Source organism: Arvicanthis niloticus, chromosome 9 (genome assembly GCF_011762505.2).
Source record: "Arvicanthis niloticus isolate mArvNil1 chromosome 9, mArvNil1.pat.X, whole genome shotgun sequence".
In the NCBI taxonomy this organism is placed as follows: Eukaryota; Metazoa; Chordata; class Mammalia; order Rodentia; family Muridae; genus Arvicanthis; species Arvicanthis niloticus.
Genome location: NC_047666.1, coordinates 60,126,222 through 60,140,188, shown reverse-complemented (window position 1 = coordinate 60,140,188; position 13,967 = coordinate 60,126,222). Strand labels below are relative to the sequence as shown.

The 13,967-nt window shown below is 41.2% G+C and overlaps 1 protein-coding gene and 1 pseudogene across 2 annotated transcripts in view; one reads left to right on the top strand and one right to left on the bottom strand.

Annotated features, from left to right (window-relative positions):
• The first annotated feature begins 2,762 nt into the window (after nt 1-2,762).
• LOC117715503 (transcription factor Dp-1-like) lies at nt 2,763-3,908 on the top strand (annotated as a pseudogene).
• Nucleotides 3,909-12,852: 8,944 nt separating this feature from the next.
• LOC117715140 (murinoglobulin-1-like) overlaps nt 12,853-13,967 on the bottom strand; it is a 41,841-nt gene continuing 40,726 nt past the window's right edge. Inside the window, exons 35-36 of one of the 2 annotated variants that reach the window (XM_076940511.1) lie at nt 13,316-13,357; nt 12,853-12,997 (exon numbers count right to left, since the gene is read on the bottom strand). In XM_076940511.1, the coding sequence (XP_076796626.1) occupies nt 12,981-12,997; nt 13,316-13,357 (59 nt within the window). In that variant the 3' untranslated portion in view covers nt 12,853-12,980. Of the gene's footprint in view, nt 13,358-13,967 lie in introns of both variants that reach the window. The other variant, XM_076940510.1, reaches the window with a different exon arrangement.

Genomic DNA, 13,967 nt, shown 5'->3' with positions numbered 1-13,967 from the left:
CTTCCTGGTCTTAAGGACCTTTGGGAATCATCCAGAAAAATGTGCCCAAGAAACTGTTCCTTCCTATCTGGGTATCTGTCAACTAGCCAGTCATTCCCAAATTATCCAGATCCACATCTGTGTTCAGACAGCAGAACACTGGCCAGTTTAATAACTGTGGATTTTCCTTTGTAAAGATAGATAATCATGTCCTTTAGGTATTTCTCTTAATATGATAGTGATATGATCTAGAGATCCAGGACAGACCCTCCATCTATTTCATTAACTGGTACAAACTAGTATCCTTCAGATAGAATCCACACTATTTGGCTATACTATGTGGACCCAGCACAGCGATTTCTTTTATAATGGTCTCTGTTTCACCTCTAGCTTCTTTCAGTCAATGTTTGTCCAACTATTACGTTCTGACTTCCATTATCAATGTCTTTGAACCTCTTACCAAAAGTCTTTCTCAGTTTTTTTTTTTTTAGCCTGGTGAAGTATTCCTTGGAGTCTGCTTCAGGTTCTGTATGACTGGTACCACAGAGTTCAGAATAGCCACTTCCTGGCCACAGATGGTCTAGCTGTCCCACTCCTGTATACACACACACACACACACACACACACACACACACACACACACACATGACTAGAATGAGGTTGTCATACCAGACTACTTCACATCCACGTTTATTGCACACTTGTTTTTTTTTTGTTTAAGATTTATTTATTTCATGTATATGAGTGTATAGGGGTGTTATTTAGAAAATGGTGCCAGGTCCAGCTTGTTCCTGGGCAGCCACATGTTCCTCCCCTCTGACTGGGGCTCCGGCTAGCTAGATGCACAGGCCCTGGCATCCACGAGACACCAGAGTGGGGGATGGCTCTGCCAAACCTCCATGCTGCATCTGCAAAGCTCGGCTAAACCCCAGACAATATTGCTATCCTGGCTGTACCAGGTAGAAATGAGACTCTTAAAGCTTAATGATTATCTAAAGGATTTATATATTTAGAAATGCTCAATCAACAAGATGCCCACACAATTAGAGTTGTTACCCAATATCTAAACTTTTGATAGAAGTTGGTACCCAGGACAGCTTTTGAACCATCCGTGGTTCTCCATGGCTGATAGCCTCTTTCTTCTCCTCCCTTTTCTCTTTTTCTCCCCTCCCCTTCCTCTCTTTCTCTCCCAGCTCCACCTCCACTTCTACTGCCTGATCACTGAGCTCCACTGAGAATACAATGTAGCAGAATAAATATCCTGCAACATGAGTGTTTTACCTGATCATATGTATGTATACTATGTATGCCTGGTGCTAACAGAGGCCAGAAAAGGGTGTTGCATTCCCTCAAATTAGAGTTAAAGATGGTTGTAAACCTCCATGTGTGCGCTGGAAGTTGAGTCTTTTGCAAGAGGAACAAGTGCTCTTAATTGCTGAGCCATGCCCCCAGTCCATATTGTTTCACTGTTAATAACAACCAAGTTAAGCAATCTGTCTGGGTACCGTCATACATAAATAAAGAAAATACAAAACACACGTACATGCACATGCACCCCAACCCTAAGTGCTGTTCTGTCAACAAAGAGGAATGAGAAATCCCCTGACTTGCGGGAAGATGGGTAAAACTGAAGGTCATGGTGGAGGTGGAGAGTGCAGTAAGCCAAAGTGTGGTGCTTTTCTTCTCATATGTGGAAGATGAAGAGACATCCATGGTGGGCTGAAATTAGGAGACAGAGTCTAAGAGCCTGAAAGGGAGGCTGTGCAGATGAAGTCCCTTCCCCTAGTCCTTCCCAGACTATACACTCTAACTCTCCCTGGCCACCAATACCCTAAAGTCAAGGGTGCAGTTAGGGCAGAATTGGATACAACTGTTTTGAAGGTGTGGCTGGATATTCAAGTGAGGGCCCAGGACTGTCCTTGGTCTTTTTTTTTTTTTTTTTTTTTCTATGAGTGAACTGTAACAGTCAAGAGGCTTTCTAAGATCATCTTTTGCAAGTAGGCACAGCTGAACTCCTGAAGATGGTGGCTATTTGACCAGGAGGATAGTTTCATACATATTCTCTCTCTCTCTCTCTCTCTCTCTCTCTCTCTCTCTCTCTCTCTCTCTCTCTCTCTCTCTGTGTGTGTGTGCAGTGTCTGCTGAAGGCAGAAGAGGGTATCAGATTCCTTGAGTTGGGGTTGTGAGCTGCCTAAAGTATTAGCTGCCTAATACTTTGACCTGAATGTATGTTCTCTGTAAGAATTGTCCCACCTCTGAATGGTTGAGTCATTTCTCAGGGCCTCCAGCAGGTTGTTTTTGTTTGTTTTTAGGATTTTTATTGATTAAACTTCATTGTAAATGAATCCACATGTTTATGATGCTTACTGGCCATTCCCTGTTTGCCTTTCCTCATGACCCCTGGTCAACCGACTTCTTCTCAGTGCTCAGTACATTCATTTTGTTAGTTTTGCCTTGTGACACACAAAGAATGAGTAGGGCCATCTGTACCACTATGTGTTTGGAACTATCTGTTGGAGCCTGGTAGCCCACATAAAGAAACAGTGATACCCCTTCTCTCAGAATCTATCAATAGGCTGTAGCTCAGAGGTAAGGAGTAGGTCTCCATGTTCCTTCCCCTTCTGGTCTTGTAGGTCAAAACAGCAGTTTTTAATCAACTGTATTATCTTAGCTAAAGAAGTAAAAACTTTACTTTGTTTAACTTTTAACTTTTAACTTTGTTTAACTTTGTTTTCTCGGCAGGGACTGCCAGGGCCAGACCTCCGGTCCTTGCCCCACCGGCCAGCCAGATAAGTCCGGTGTCTTCTGTGGAGGGTATGCAGTTAAAGCCTTGATTTCCTGGATTTGGTAACATGGCAAAAGGTGCCAGTCTAATTGAGGCCAACGGAGAAGTAAAGGTCTTTATAGACCAGAATCTTAGTCCTGAGAAAGGTGTGGTGTCTCTTGTGGCTATACACCCATTCACAGTGAACACACTTGGAAAGCCGCTTTTGCCAAAAACCTTCGGGCATTCTAATGTCAATATCACACAGCAAGTGGTGACTGGCATGCTTCAGAGACCTGCAACATCCAACACTATTGTAGTAGGAAGCCCACACACTTCCAACACTCACTTTGTGTCCCAGAACCAGACGTCCGACTTCTTACCTTGGTCTGCTGGGAAGCAGAACAGGAAAGGTGAGAATAATTAGCAAGGGCCTGTGGCATTTCTCCGTGAAGGTGTGTGAGAAGGTGCAGGAGGAAAGGGACGACCTCCTACAATGAGGTGGTTGATGAGCTGGTTTCAGAATTCAGTGCTGCTGACAATCACATCCTACCAAACGAATCAGCTTATGCCCAGAAGAACATCCGACGACGTGTCTAAATGTGCTAATGGCCATGAACATCACCTCCAAGGAGAAGAAGGAGATCAAGTGCCTCGGCCTGCCCACCAACTCAGCTCAGGAGTGCCAGAACTTAGAGGTGGAGAGGCAGCAGAGGCTGGAGAGGATGAAACAGAAGCAGTCACAGCTCCAGGATCTCATCCTGCAGCAAGTTGCCTTCAAGAACTTGGTGCAGAGAAATCGCCAAGCCGAGCAGCAGGCCCGCAGGCCGCCTCCTCCCAACTCTGTCATCCGCTTGCCCTTCATCATTGTCAGCACCAGCAGGAAGACAGTCATTGACTGCAGCATCTCCAATGACAAGTTTGAGTATCTGTGACAGAAATGGCTCAGGGATCCATTGGCGGAGTATTCTTTAGGACAGCAGATTCTACATCCAATGGCACAAGGCTTTCTGCCAGTGATTTGAGCAGTGGTGCAGATGGGATGCTGGCCACGAGCTCCAATGGGTCTCAGTACAGCGGCTCCAGGGTCTAGACCCCTGTGTCTTACGTTGGAGAGGATTATGACGAGTACGATGACTTTAATGAGAACGATGAGGAGAATTGATCGCTCAACCCGTAGACCCCTCCCTCCTTCAAATCATCTTCAGGAAAAACATGTATAGATAAAAGAAACTTAAAGTAGGGGCTTTCTGTTCTTTTTGGCCTACTCCCAAGAAGATACCCGTGAGTTCTGGAGTTAGAGGTGCAGCTCCAAGTAAGGAATGTGCCGCAGTTTGAGCCTAGCTGCGGAGATGTTGTGAAGCCAGCGTTCGAATGCAGAGCCTGCATCTACCTTTTAGGATTTTATGGTTTCTCTTTTCTTTCTTTTCCTTCCTTCCTTCCTTCCTTCCTTCCTTCCTTCCTTCCTTCCTTCCTTCCTTCCTTCCTTCCTTCCTTTCTTTCTTTCTTTCTTTCTTTCTTTCTTTCTTTCTTTCTTTCTTTCTTTCTTTCTTTCTTTCTTTCTTCCTTTCCTTCTTTCTGTTTTGTGTTTGAAGCTTATTTTGCCCCCCAACAGTTGTTGCTGGGTTTGCTGAGGAAACTGTACTGTGCCCACACCAGTGACAATGACAAAGTGCTACCCTGCCTCCGATGTCCAGCGCCCAGGTGGTGGACAGCCAGGCTTTAGGATGAAGTTTTCCATTTGTTAAATCATGCAGTGTCCAAAGAACCAAGCCAATAGCAACGCTCTACTTGTTAAACATTAAGAGCCATACATCTTATTATGACTATTTTTCCTTAAATTATACTGACTGTTGGAAGTCCATCAAGTCTGTACACCTTTTCTCTATTGCAGCAACAAATTGTGAAGCAGATTTTCTTGTTTGTTTGTTTGTCTTGTTTTGTTTGGAAGAAGTATAAAGTTGAAATTAAACACAGAGAATGTTTTAACAGTTTTTTTTTAAACAAAAATAACCCCCTATTTTCTCATGTGGTTTTAATTTTCATCTCTCTTGTTAAGAATGATAGCATCTTTTCACACACTGAAGAGCTGTTTGTATTTCTATTTCTGTGAATCAAGTTCATAGCCTTTATCTTTAAAGATAAAACAAAACAAGAAAAACAACTCTGTGTGAATGCTACTTTCCTTAATGGACTGTCCAGTCAAATTGTGTGAGCTTGCTCTCCCATCTGAGCCTTAAGAGTTACTTGAGCTCTTGCATCAAGGGCCACTCTGGGAGACAGTGAGGCCTGGTTTCAAAACATTGACATAATCGAGGTACACAGGTTCTTGTCATGCATAGTACAGGCTGGTCTTGAACTTGTGATGCCCTTCTGTCACTACACTACACATGGCTAAACTATCTATCTATCTATCTATCTATCTATCTATCTATCTATCTACATATCTATCTACATATCTATGTACGTAAGTCATTTGCGCCTGATGGTAGCTGAACATATCTTATCGTGGTTTGCTTTACTACTAGAATTTTCCTTACCTGTAAGGAATTTTGATTTTTACATGTCAACTTCACGTCATTTCCTTTGTGAGTTCTGAGATTTTATAATCCAAACCATTCCTTTTACATTAAAGAATACAGAAAACATGTTTCCCACATTTTCTCATAGTGCATTTTAATTTTTCCTGCTCTATATTTTAAATATTTAAAATGCTTGGAATTACTCTTGGTGCAAAATATGATATAAGCCGTAACTTGACTATTTCTGTCAAGGCTGTAGAACTGTCCCTACCACACTGATGAACTTACACTTGCTTTCTAGAACTATTTGAAACCTTACCTATGTCATATATCAAGTTCCCCTCAAGTAGAACTGTTTATCACTTTCTATTTGTTACGCTGAGCAGTGTGCTTCTTCAGTTACCTAGTCCACAGGGCAAGTGATTGCATCATGATATAGTTTGAGATGCAATAAAACTGTCCAACACATTTTTTCCCTAGAAGTTTCCTGCTTCTTCTTTGCTAATTTTTCTCTGTGTGCATTAGAATCATATTGATAGACTTGATTATTCTTACTGACTTGCTATTTCTTTTGTTTACATGATTGGCACCTTTTGTGGTTTTCAGTAGTGTTTTTAAAAATTATTTATTTTATGTATAGGAGTACATTGTCGTTGTCTTCAGACACACCAGAAGAGGGCATGAGATCCCATTGCAGATGGTTGTGGTTGCTGGGAATTGAATCCAGGACCTCCAGAAGAGTAGTCTGTGCTCTAAACCACTGAGCCATCTCTCGAGTCCCTCCAGGAGTGTTTTAGTCAGAGATTTCCTTAATGCATTCAGTCTCTTATCATATTTGCCTTCTGTTATCCTCTCTCAAATCCACATCCTTCTCTTCCCTTTCCACTCATGGTCTGGTCCTCTTTTATTTTCATACACACTCATTCCCCTAAAGTCCACATATGAGAGAAAACATGCGATGTTTGTCTTCCCAAGCCTGGTTTCTTTTGCTTATATGATGATAGAATTCCACCAAACTGCAGGCCAATGTGTAATTAAATTTTATAATGGCTGAATAAAGCTCCAGTGAGCACATACACCACACTTGTGAGACCCCTCCATCTACTGATGTGTGCTTGGGTGATTCTGTGCTTGGCTGCTAGCAACTGTGCTGTGATGAATGAGGATGTAGTTATTCCTGCATGGCTGGTGGACTTTGATTCTTCTGGGTTAAAGAAGAGATGTGCTGGGTAGTTTTATGTCAACTTGACACTAACTAGAGTCAAATGAAAGGAGGGAACCTCAATGGAGGAAATGCCCCCATAAGATCTGTCTGTAGAGCATTTTTTAAAGTGGTGATTGATGGGGGAGAGCTCAGCCTATTGTGGGTGGTGCTATTCCTAGGCTTGTGGTCCTGGAGTGTATAAGAAAGCAGGGTGAGTAAGCCATGTGGAGCAAGTCAGTAAGCAGCAGCTCTCCATAGTCTCTCTCTGCATCAGCTCCTGTCTCCAGATTCCAGCCCTGCTTGAGTTTCTGTCCTGAATTTCTTTGTTTATGAACAGCAATGTGGAAGATTTGGAAGTGTAAGCTGAACAAACCCTTTCCTCTGCAACTTGGTTTTGGTCATGGTTTTCATCACAGCAACAGAAACCCTACCTGAGACAAGTGATGTGTCTGGATGGACCATATTCTGTTTTCAATACTGATTGCCATAGTGACCAGACTAGTTACATTCTTAACAACAGCATGGAGAGTCACATTTCTGTGCATTGTCACCAACATCTGTTGCCTTTATTTTTTAAACAGTAGCCATTTAGCCTGGGAGAGTTAATATCTCAGTTTACTTTTTTATTTCCATTAAAAATGGTGAACATTTTTCATATCACCTGAAAAATGTTCTGTCAACTTCTGTGTTTATTAATGGCAATGATTCGTACTTAGATATTTATTTTTTGAGTTCTTTCCCTTTCTTTCTTAAAGAAATAAAAATAAAATAGGCCTGATATATAGCTTAAGTGGGTCATGAAATTACTATGAAGCCCAGGATAGCCCCAACATGTGCTGTTCTGTCTCATCCTCCTGAGAGCTGGAATTAGGAGCATATGCCACAGGGTCATAGATTTCATATGTTTCAGATTTAAATATTTTCTTTCTCTATTACATATATAGTCAATGTATACACACATACACATAGACACACACAGACATTCTCTCGGTACTTTTCCTTGAATATTAATTTTCTGTCAGATGAATAACTGGATAAGATTGTCTCTCATTCCTTATCCTGTTTCTTCACTCTGTTAGGAGTAGTTTCTTTGCTAGTCTTTAGCTTTCTCACTTCAGGAAATCCTGTTTACTAATTTCTGATATTATTTCCCTAGAAAGTAGAGTCCTATTAAAATCTCTACTTCCCTGTATTTTCTTCTAGATGTTTAAAAGTTGAAGTCTTACATTAAGGACCTTGAGCTATTATGATTGATTTTTTTTAATAGGGTGAGGGATAGGAATTGATTTTCAGTCTTCTAGGTGTGGGTTTCCAGTTTTTCCAGCACCACTTGCTAACACATATTCTTCAGCGTATGCTTTTGGTGCCTTTATGGAGAATCTGTTGATTGCAGCTGCCTGGCTTTATTTCCATGGCTCAGTAGTGTGTTTTGACATCTCTTTCTTTCTGTTTGTGTGTGCATATGTGTGTTTCTTTATAATGTTTAACTTTTTAAAAAAACTATTTCTGAGAAGAGGGTAAGTGGGAGGAATTTATTACATCTATAGACCATTGTCATCTGCAAAGGTAAATTGATGTCCACACTTCTTATTTGTATTTCTTTTATTTGCTCTGACTAAAATTTTAAGTGTCTTTTCTTTTGTTTCTTTTTCTTTCTCCCTTTCTTTCTTTCTTTCTTTCTTTCTTTCTTTCTTTCTTTCTTTCTTTCTTTCTTTCTTTTTTCTTTTGAGATAGGGTCTCACAGTGTAGATCAGGGTGGCCTTAAAATACAGAGATCCCTGCCTCAGCCTACAAGTGTTGGGATTCAAGGCATGCACCATCATGCCTGATGTGGTTCAAGTATTATATTCAATAAGAGTGGCCAGAATGGACATCTTTGTCTCATTCTTGATGTCAGAGGAAATGCTTTATGTCTCTCTATCTAGCAGAATGTTGCCTATCTGTCTGACGTATGTAGTCTTTATGGTGTTGAGGTGTGTTCTTCCTGTTCCTAGTTTCTTTACGTCTTTTATAATGGAGGAACACCCGATTTGGTGAAAGGCTTTTATGTGAATTGCAATGATCACGTGCTTCAGCACACTTACTAATTGGTCAGCCATTTTTGCATTCCAGAACAACAGGCAGTTTGTTCTTGGCGTGTGACCTTTTTAAAGTGAAATTAAGTTTGTGATTTTTTTTTTTAGGACTTTTGAGTCTATGTTCATCATAGATGAATATGTGATGTTCATCAAATAAAGTGGTTTTGCATTTTACTTTGTGTGTGTGTCCTTATCCGGTTTTGGTATCAGGATAATGCCACTTGTAGAAATGTTTAATTTGAGCATTTCCTCCTGTTCTGTGAGGAGGCATTCCTCCCCTCCCTAGTTATGACACAATGTGAGAGATATTTATGTTAGTCTTTTTCTAAAGGTTCTATAAAATTCAGAAGTGGATCTATTACATCTTCAGTTCTTCTGAGGGGATTGCTATGGCCTTGGTTTGGTTTCATTGCTCATTGCAGCAAAATCGCTAAGGTGTCACCATCTTGCCCTGGCTCTATTTTGTTCCTGCCTCAACCCTCCTCAGCCTTCCATTCCCCCTTCCCTGAGAAGCCACCACCTCCTTGTCAATGCTTTTGAGACTGTCTATGACCCTGACCATGGTCCATACCTGTTAACTAATATTATTAATGTTTGTGCTGGTTAAAACATAAAACCAAAATAACTAAGAGGAAGTGTAAGCCAAAAATAATTGTCATGTGGTGTCTGGAAAAATCACTAAGCTCTACAAAAAGACTTTTCTTGCTCTGACCCCATCAAACACTGATGTAATTGTGGTTTTTGTCTTTAAAAAATGTTGTTCCCCTGAGCTGTGGCACCAAGAGACTTTGAAGCATGAAATCTGCCCTTGGTCACTTGTTAATAAAAGGATTCAAATATTTTTTAATTGGCTTAATCAGCATGGTTGCCAATAACTATCTTCTGTCGTTTATTAGTTCTGTTTTCCCTGTTGATGTTGCCTTGGTCTATATCATACATATGTCTAGAAATGTATATGGTGTGGTCATATGTATGCCAAGAAACATCTATAGTTTATCAGTCACATACATGATTAGAAATTCAGTCTTTTCTCTAGACTTTCTGGTTACTGGAGTTTAATCTTTTAAAATCTGCCCTGGAAGCTGGGACTGTGGCTTTGGTTGGTTAAAGAGAACAAAACATTATGCTTTATACGTTTTTTTTCATTTTACCATTATTACATTTTATGGTTATTTTCCTTTCCCCCATCTCTTTTCCTTTTGGCCATTTTATTTAATTTATTCTTTGATCATCTTGTCCACCTCATGTTCCTCTCCAACTTCATCTTCTCTCTCTTCTTCCTTTTTTGTCATGCACTGAGTCCAGTCAGAGCTGTCTGTCTGCATGTGGTCTAGGGTCACCACTGGATATTTTCCCAATTTCTTATTTTTTGCATGGTTTTAATAAAATGTCAGTACTTATATTTTTAGTGCTTGCTGCCACCATGTGGTAATCTAGACACATACACGTCTAGAACTTTGTTCAGCTGTCATCTATATATTATCTACACAAACCATTAAGGAGATGATTATATATGTTTCTATTTATATTTGTTATATTTTGATGACAGAAATACATTTACTGTAGTAGAATTTTAACTAGTATTTTGAGGTATACACCTATCTCTAACACAAGCAAAATCCATTGTAAAACATGAATCCTTACTGTGCTGGGGGATGGGGGTGGGAGGTGTCAGCTACTGAGCAGAACAGGAGCAAACATAGGGAACACAGATTAAATAACAAACAACAGCACACAGAATATGAGACACGGGTCCAGCACATGCCATGTGTCTCTCATAATAGTGTTTATGCTTTAATCTGCACTAATCTGCACCTAACCTAATTAATTTGAATAGTCTCCCATTCCTAATTCCACTTCAAAATGAGATTCACCCACCTAGGGATCCATCCCATCTGCAAACACTAACCCCTACACTATTGCTGATATCAAGAATTGCTTGTTGACAGGAGGCTGATAAGGCTGTTCCTTAAGAGGTTCTATGAACACCTGACCAACAGATGCAGATGCTCACAGCCAACCATCTGACTGAGCCCGGGAACCCCAAAGAAAGAGCCCTTGGAAGGACTGAAGGAGCTGAAGGGGATTGAAACCCCATTCGAAGAACAATATCAACTAACTGGATCACTCAGATTTCTCAGGGACTAAACCACCAACCAAAGAGTGTACATGGAGGGATCCAAGACTTCAGATACATATGTAGCAGAGAATTGGCATATCTTACATCAGTGAGAGGGGAGGGAGGCTTGATGCCCCAGCATAGTGGGATGGTAGAGGAGTGAGGTGAAAGTGGGTCAGTGGGTGAAGGAGTAACCTCATAGAGGTAAAGGGGAGAGGGCCAAGGCCATGGGACAGGGGTAACTGAGAAGTGGAATATCATTTGAAATGTAAATGAATAAGATGATTAATAAGAATAATACAAAGATATGCAATGACTCTGGAAACACGTTTTCCATCCTGTTTTCTTACCTAAATGGAGTCTAAAAAAAATTGCACAGGAAGCTGGGCTAGGCTTTAGAAAAGATCCAGTGTTAAAATCTCTTAGGAGGCTTTGATTTTGTCTCCTAAGAGACAAAAATTGAACTTGTATTGGCTGAAACCATTTTGGCTTTTCCTAAAAACTAAATAACAAATGTTCTAAAGATGCTGAATGCATTTACAACCAGTCTTTCAAAGTTTCTATGAGACAGATTTGTTGTTACCTTCCCACTTCACCTCTGTTTGCCATTTGTTGCCCTCCAAAACCACAGGTGATTACACAGCTGTGATAAAGACCCTTGATACATTACCCTCAACTCATTACCTAGTTTCACAGTGGCATGAATAAACACTGCCCTCTTCCTTCTGCTAGGACAGCCTTTTGTTTACTGGAGCATGTATCTGCCACATAGACTTAGAAAGGAAAAGTTTCATTTTGATCGATTGATGGTCCCTGCTCTTTTAGGGTTTGTGATGAGGGAGCACAGAGGCCACTGGACACAGCAAACCAAAGCAAAAGTAAGTCAAGTTTTTACCTCATGGTCACCAAAGAAAAACAGTAAGCCAGTGAGGAGGAGCCAGCTCCCACTACCCTGTGAGGACATCATCCAGCTCTTAAATCTCCATCACCTCTGAAAAGGTCACATTAACAACTATGGCCTTTACAGCTGGATACTTGTGTTCAAGGTTTGGCCCTCAGCCTGTGGTGCCATTGGGAGGTAGTGGAACTTTGAAAAGGGTCTGGCCAATGGACAAAAGATAATTCACAGAGGGGATTATGGGACTCTGCTCTCTCCTTTCTCTCTCTTGAATTCTGACACTTAAGTGAGTGGATCCCCCTGTGAATGCTGCCTTGCCACAGGCTCCAGAATAACAGGCTGACTCACTGTTAGGGTTTGAATCTCAAATATCTCCATAGGCTCATGTGTGTAAATATCTGGTCATCAGCTGATGGTTCCCAGGTCCAGGGGACACCAGCCTGTTATGGTAGGGAAGCATAGTGGCTAGGAATGTTTAAGTCCAAGGATGGAAAACTTGTGAAATGGATTCCTCATACTTCATAGGCCAAGAATCAAAGAGAACATGGCTGGGCTAGAATTCTTAAGCTTCTCCCCTACTTCTAGCTAGGACCAATACTCCAAAGATTTTATACCCTTGCAGACCAGCACCAGCCTGGCACCAAACGAGTGCTTAAACACCCAAACCATCATGGACATTTTGCATTTAATCACTATTCCTTACATTACATAATTTAATAGATTTATCATTACAATCTTCAACATGGCACCCTGCTGATCAGTAAGGTAAGCATAGCTATTTTTCTGGCACTAAATGTTTATTTTTTCCTTTGTTAAAATTATTTTTACCTGGATGTATTATATACCTTGCTTTTCCCTTTGTTAGAAACTGAGTCCATAGATTTGAAAATCATCAAGTGTTTTGCCATGAAGCAATAATCCCTGAATTTTGATTTTTTGAGAGACAGTCTTGTTATGAAGCCCAGGCTCACTTTCCACTTGCAAAGTATCCTGGGTCACTCTTGAATTTGTGACTCTCCTGCCTCATTTTCCAGAAATCCTCTGAATACAAGCCTGAATCACCATTTCTTGCTTGTAATATAGTCTTGTTTCACTAATACACAATCATGATTTACTTGTGGAGGTAAGGTTGCCACCGTGTTATGCCTCATGTTTGGAGCACTGTTTTATTGAAGCAGTTGTAAAGTGTTCCCCGTTTCTGTTCATCTCAAATGTAGGGTATAGGGAAAAACACTAACTAAACAAGGAGAAAATTTGGATTAAGTGAAAAATAATCACAGCTAGAGACTCTCAAGAACTATGCATTTATTTTCCACGCATGTTCAGTATTTGTATTGCAGAGACAAACACAAATCACAGTCTTGAAGGTTCCTGGGTCTGGGGATTCCAGCAATGCGTTGTCTGCAGATAGGAGTCTCAAACATTTTGATTTTCTGTGTATGGGAAGAGAAGAAAACAGCACATGTGGTGAGTATAATCTAACTGGGCACAGGCAGCAGGGTTCTCAGCAGGAAAGCAAACTGGCCTTGGTGGAGAATGGGATCCTTCAGATTTTCTACCATGAGCTACCATACACTTTGGTAAGAGAGTCAGAGGAGTCTTCCAGGGTTAGCACACCAATCCAAAGGTGCACATTTCTGTGTTTCTGTCACTCAGCGGCAATTGTCTGAGCTCATCTCACAGAAGTTGTGGGTCATTTTGAGGGGAAGGAGGTCAGAGGAAGGCTTGTGGTAGGAATGCTAGGTGCTCACCTGAGCTGCAGGGGCTGCTGTATTCAGCAAAAGCCACGTCATCTGAAAGACATGGGAGTCAAACTTGAGAATGGGAGTTTTGAGAGAATTTTGGAGGGTAGGTGATGTCTTAGGACTGACCACTTTCCTCAGTCAGGACCTGGATGATTGCTGAAAAGTCACCTCTCTGGGGACATCAGACCAACAAAAGGAGGGAATTTCAACGCTTGAGGCCACTGGATGACACATTTACCCTGGGCCAGTAAGATGGCTCAGTGTTGAAAGGTGCTTGCTGCCATGCCTGAAGACCTCACTGATTTCATTCTTCAGGATCCTCATGGCAGAAGAAGAGAACACATTTCCCCAAATGGCCGGCTGACCTCCACAGGCAGCATGAAGTGTCAGCCTCTCACACAATAAAGAAACAAATGTATAACAACACTGGAATCATTTACCCTGTAGAGAAAAATCAAAGTGTGCATCTCCTACAGTGTTTGAGCAGAGTACTAGCCAAGATCCTTGTAGACATATATTGTGGGGAGCTGACAGAAGGCGGCTATCATCCTTGCAGCAGCCATCTTGAGCCATATACCCTGACAAGAAACTTGATTACAACAGCCTACAACAGCTGAGCACACTCTGATAACATCTTCTTTTAGATACCCAGGATTTT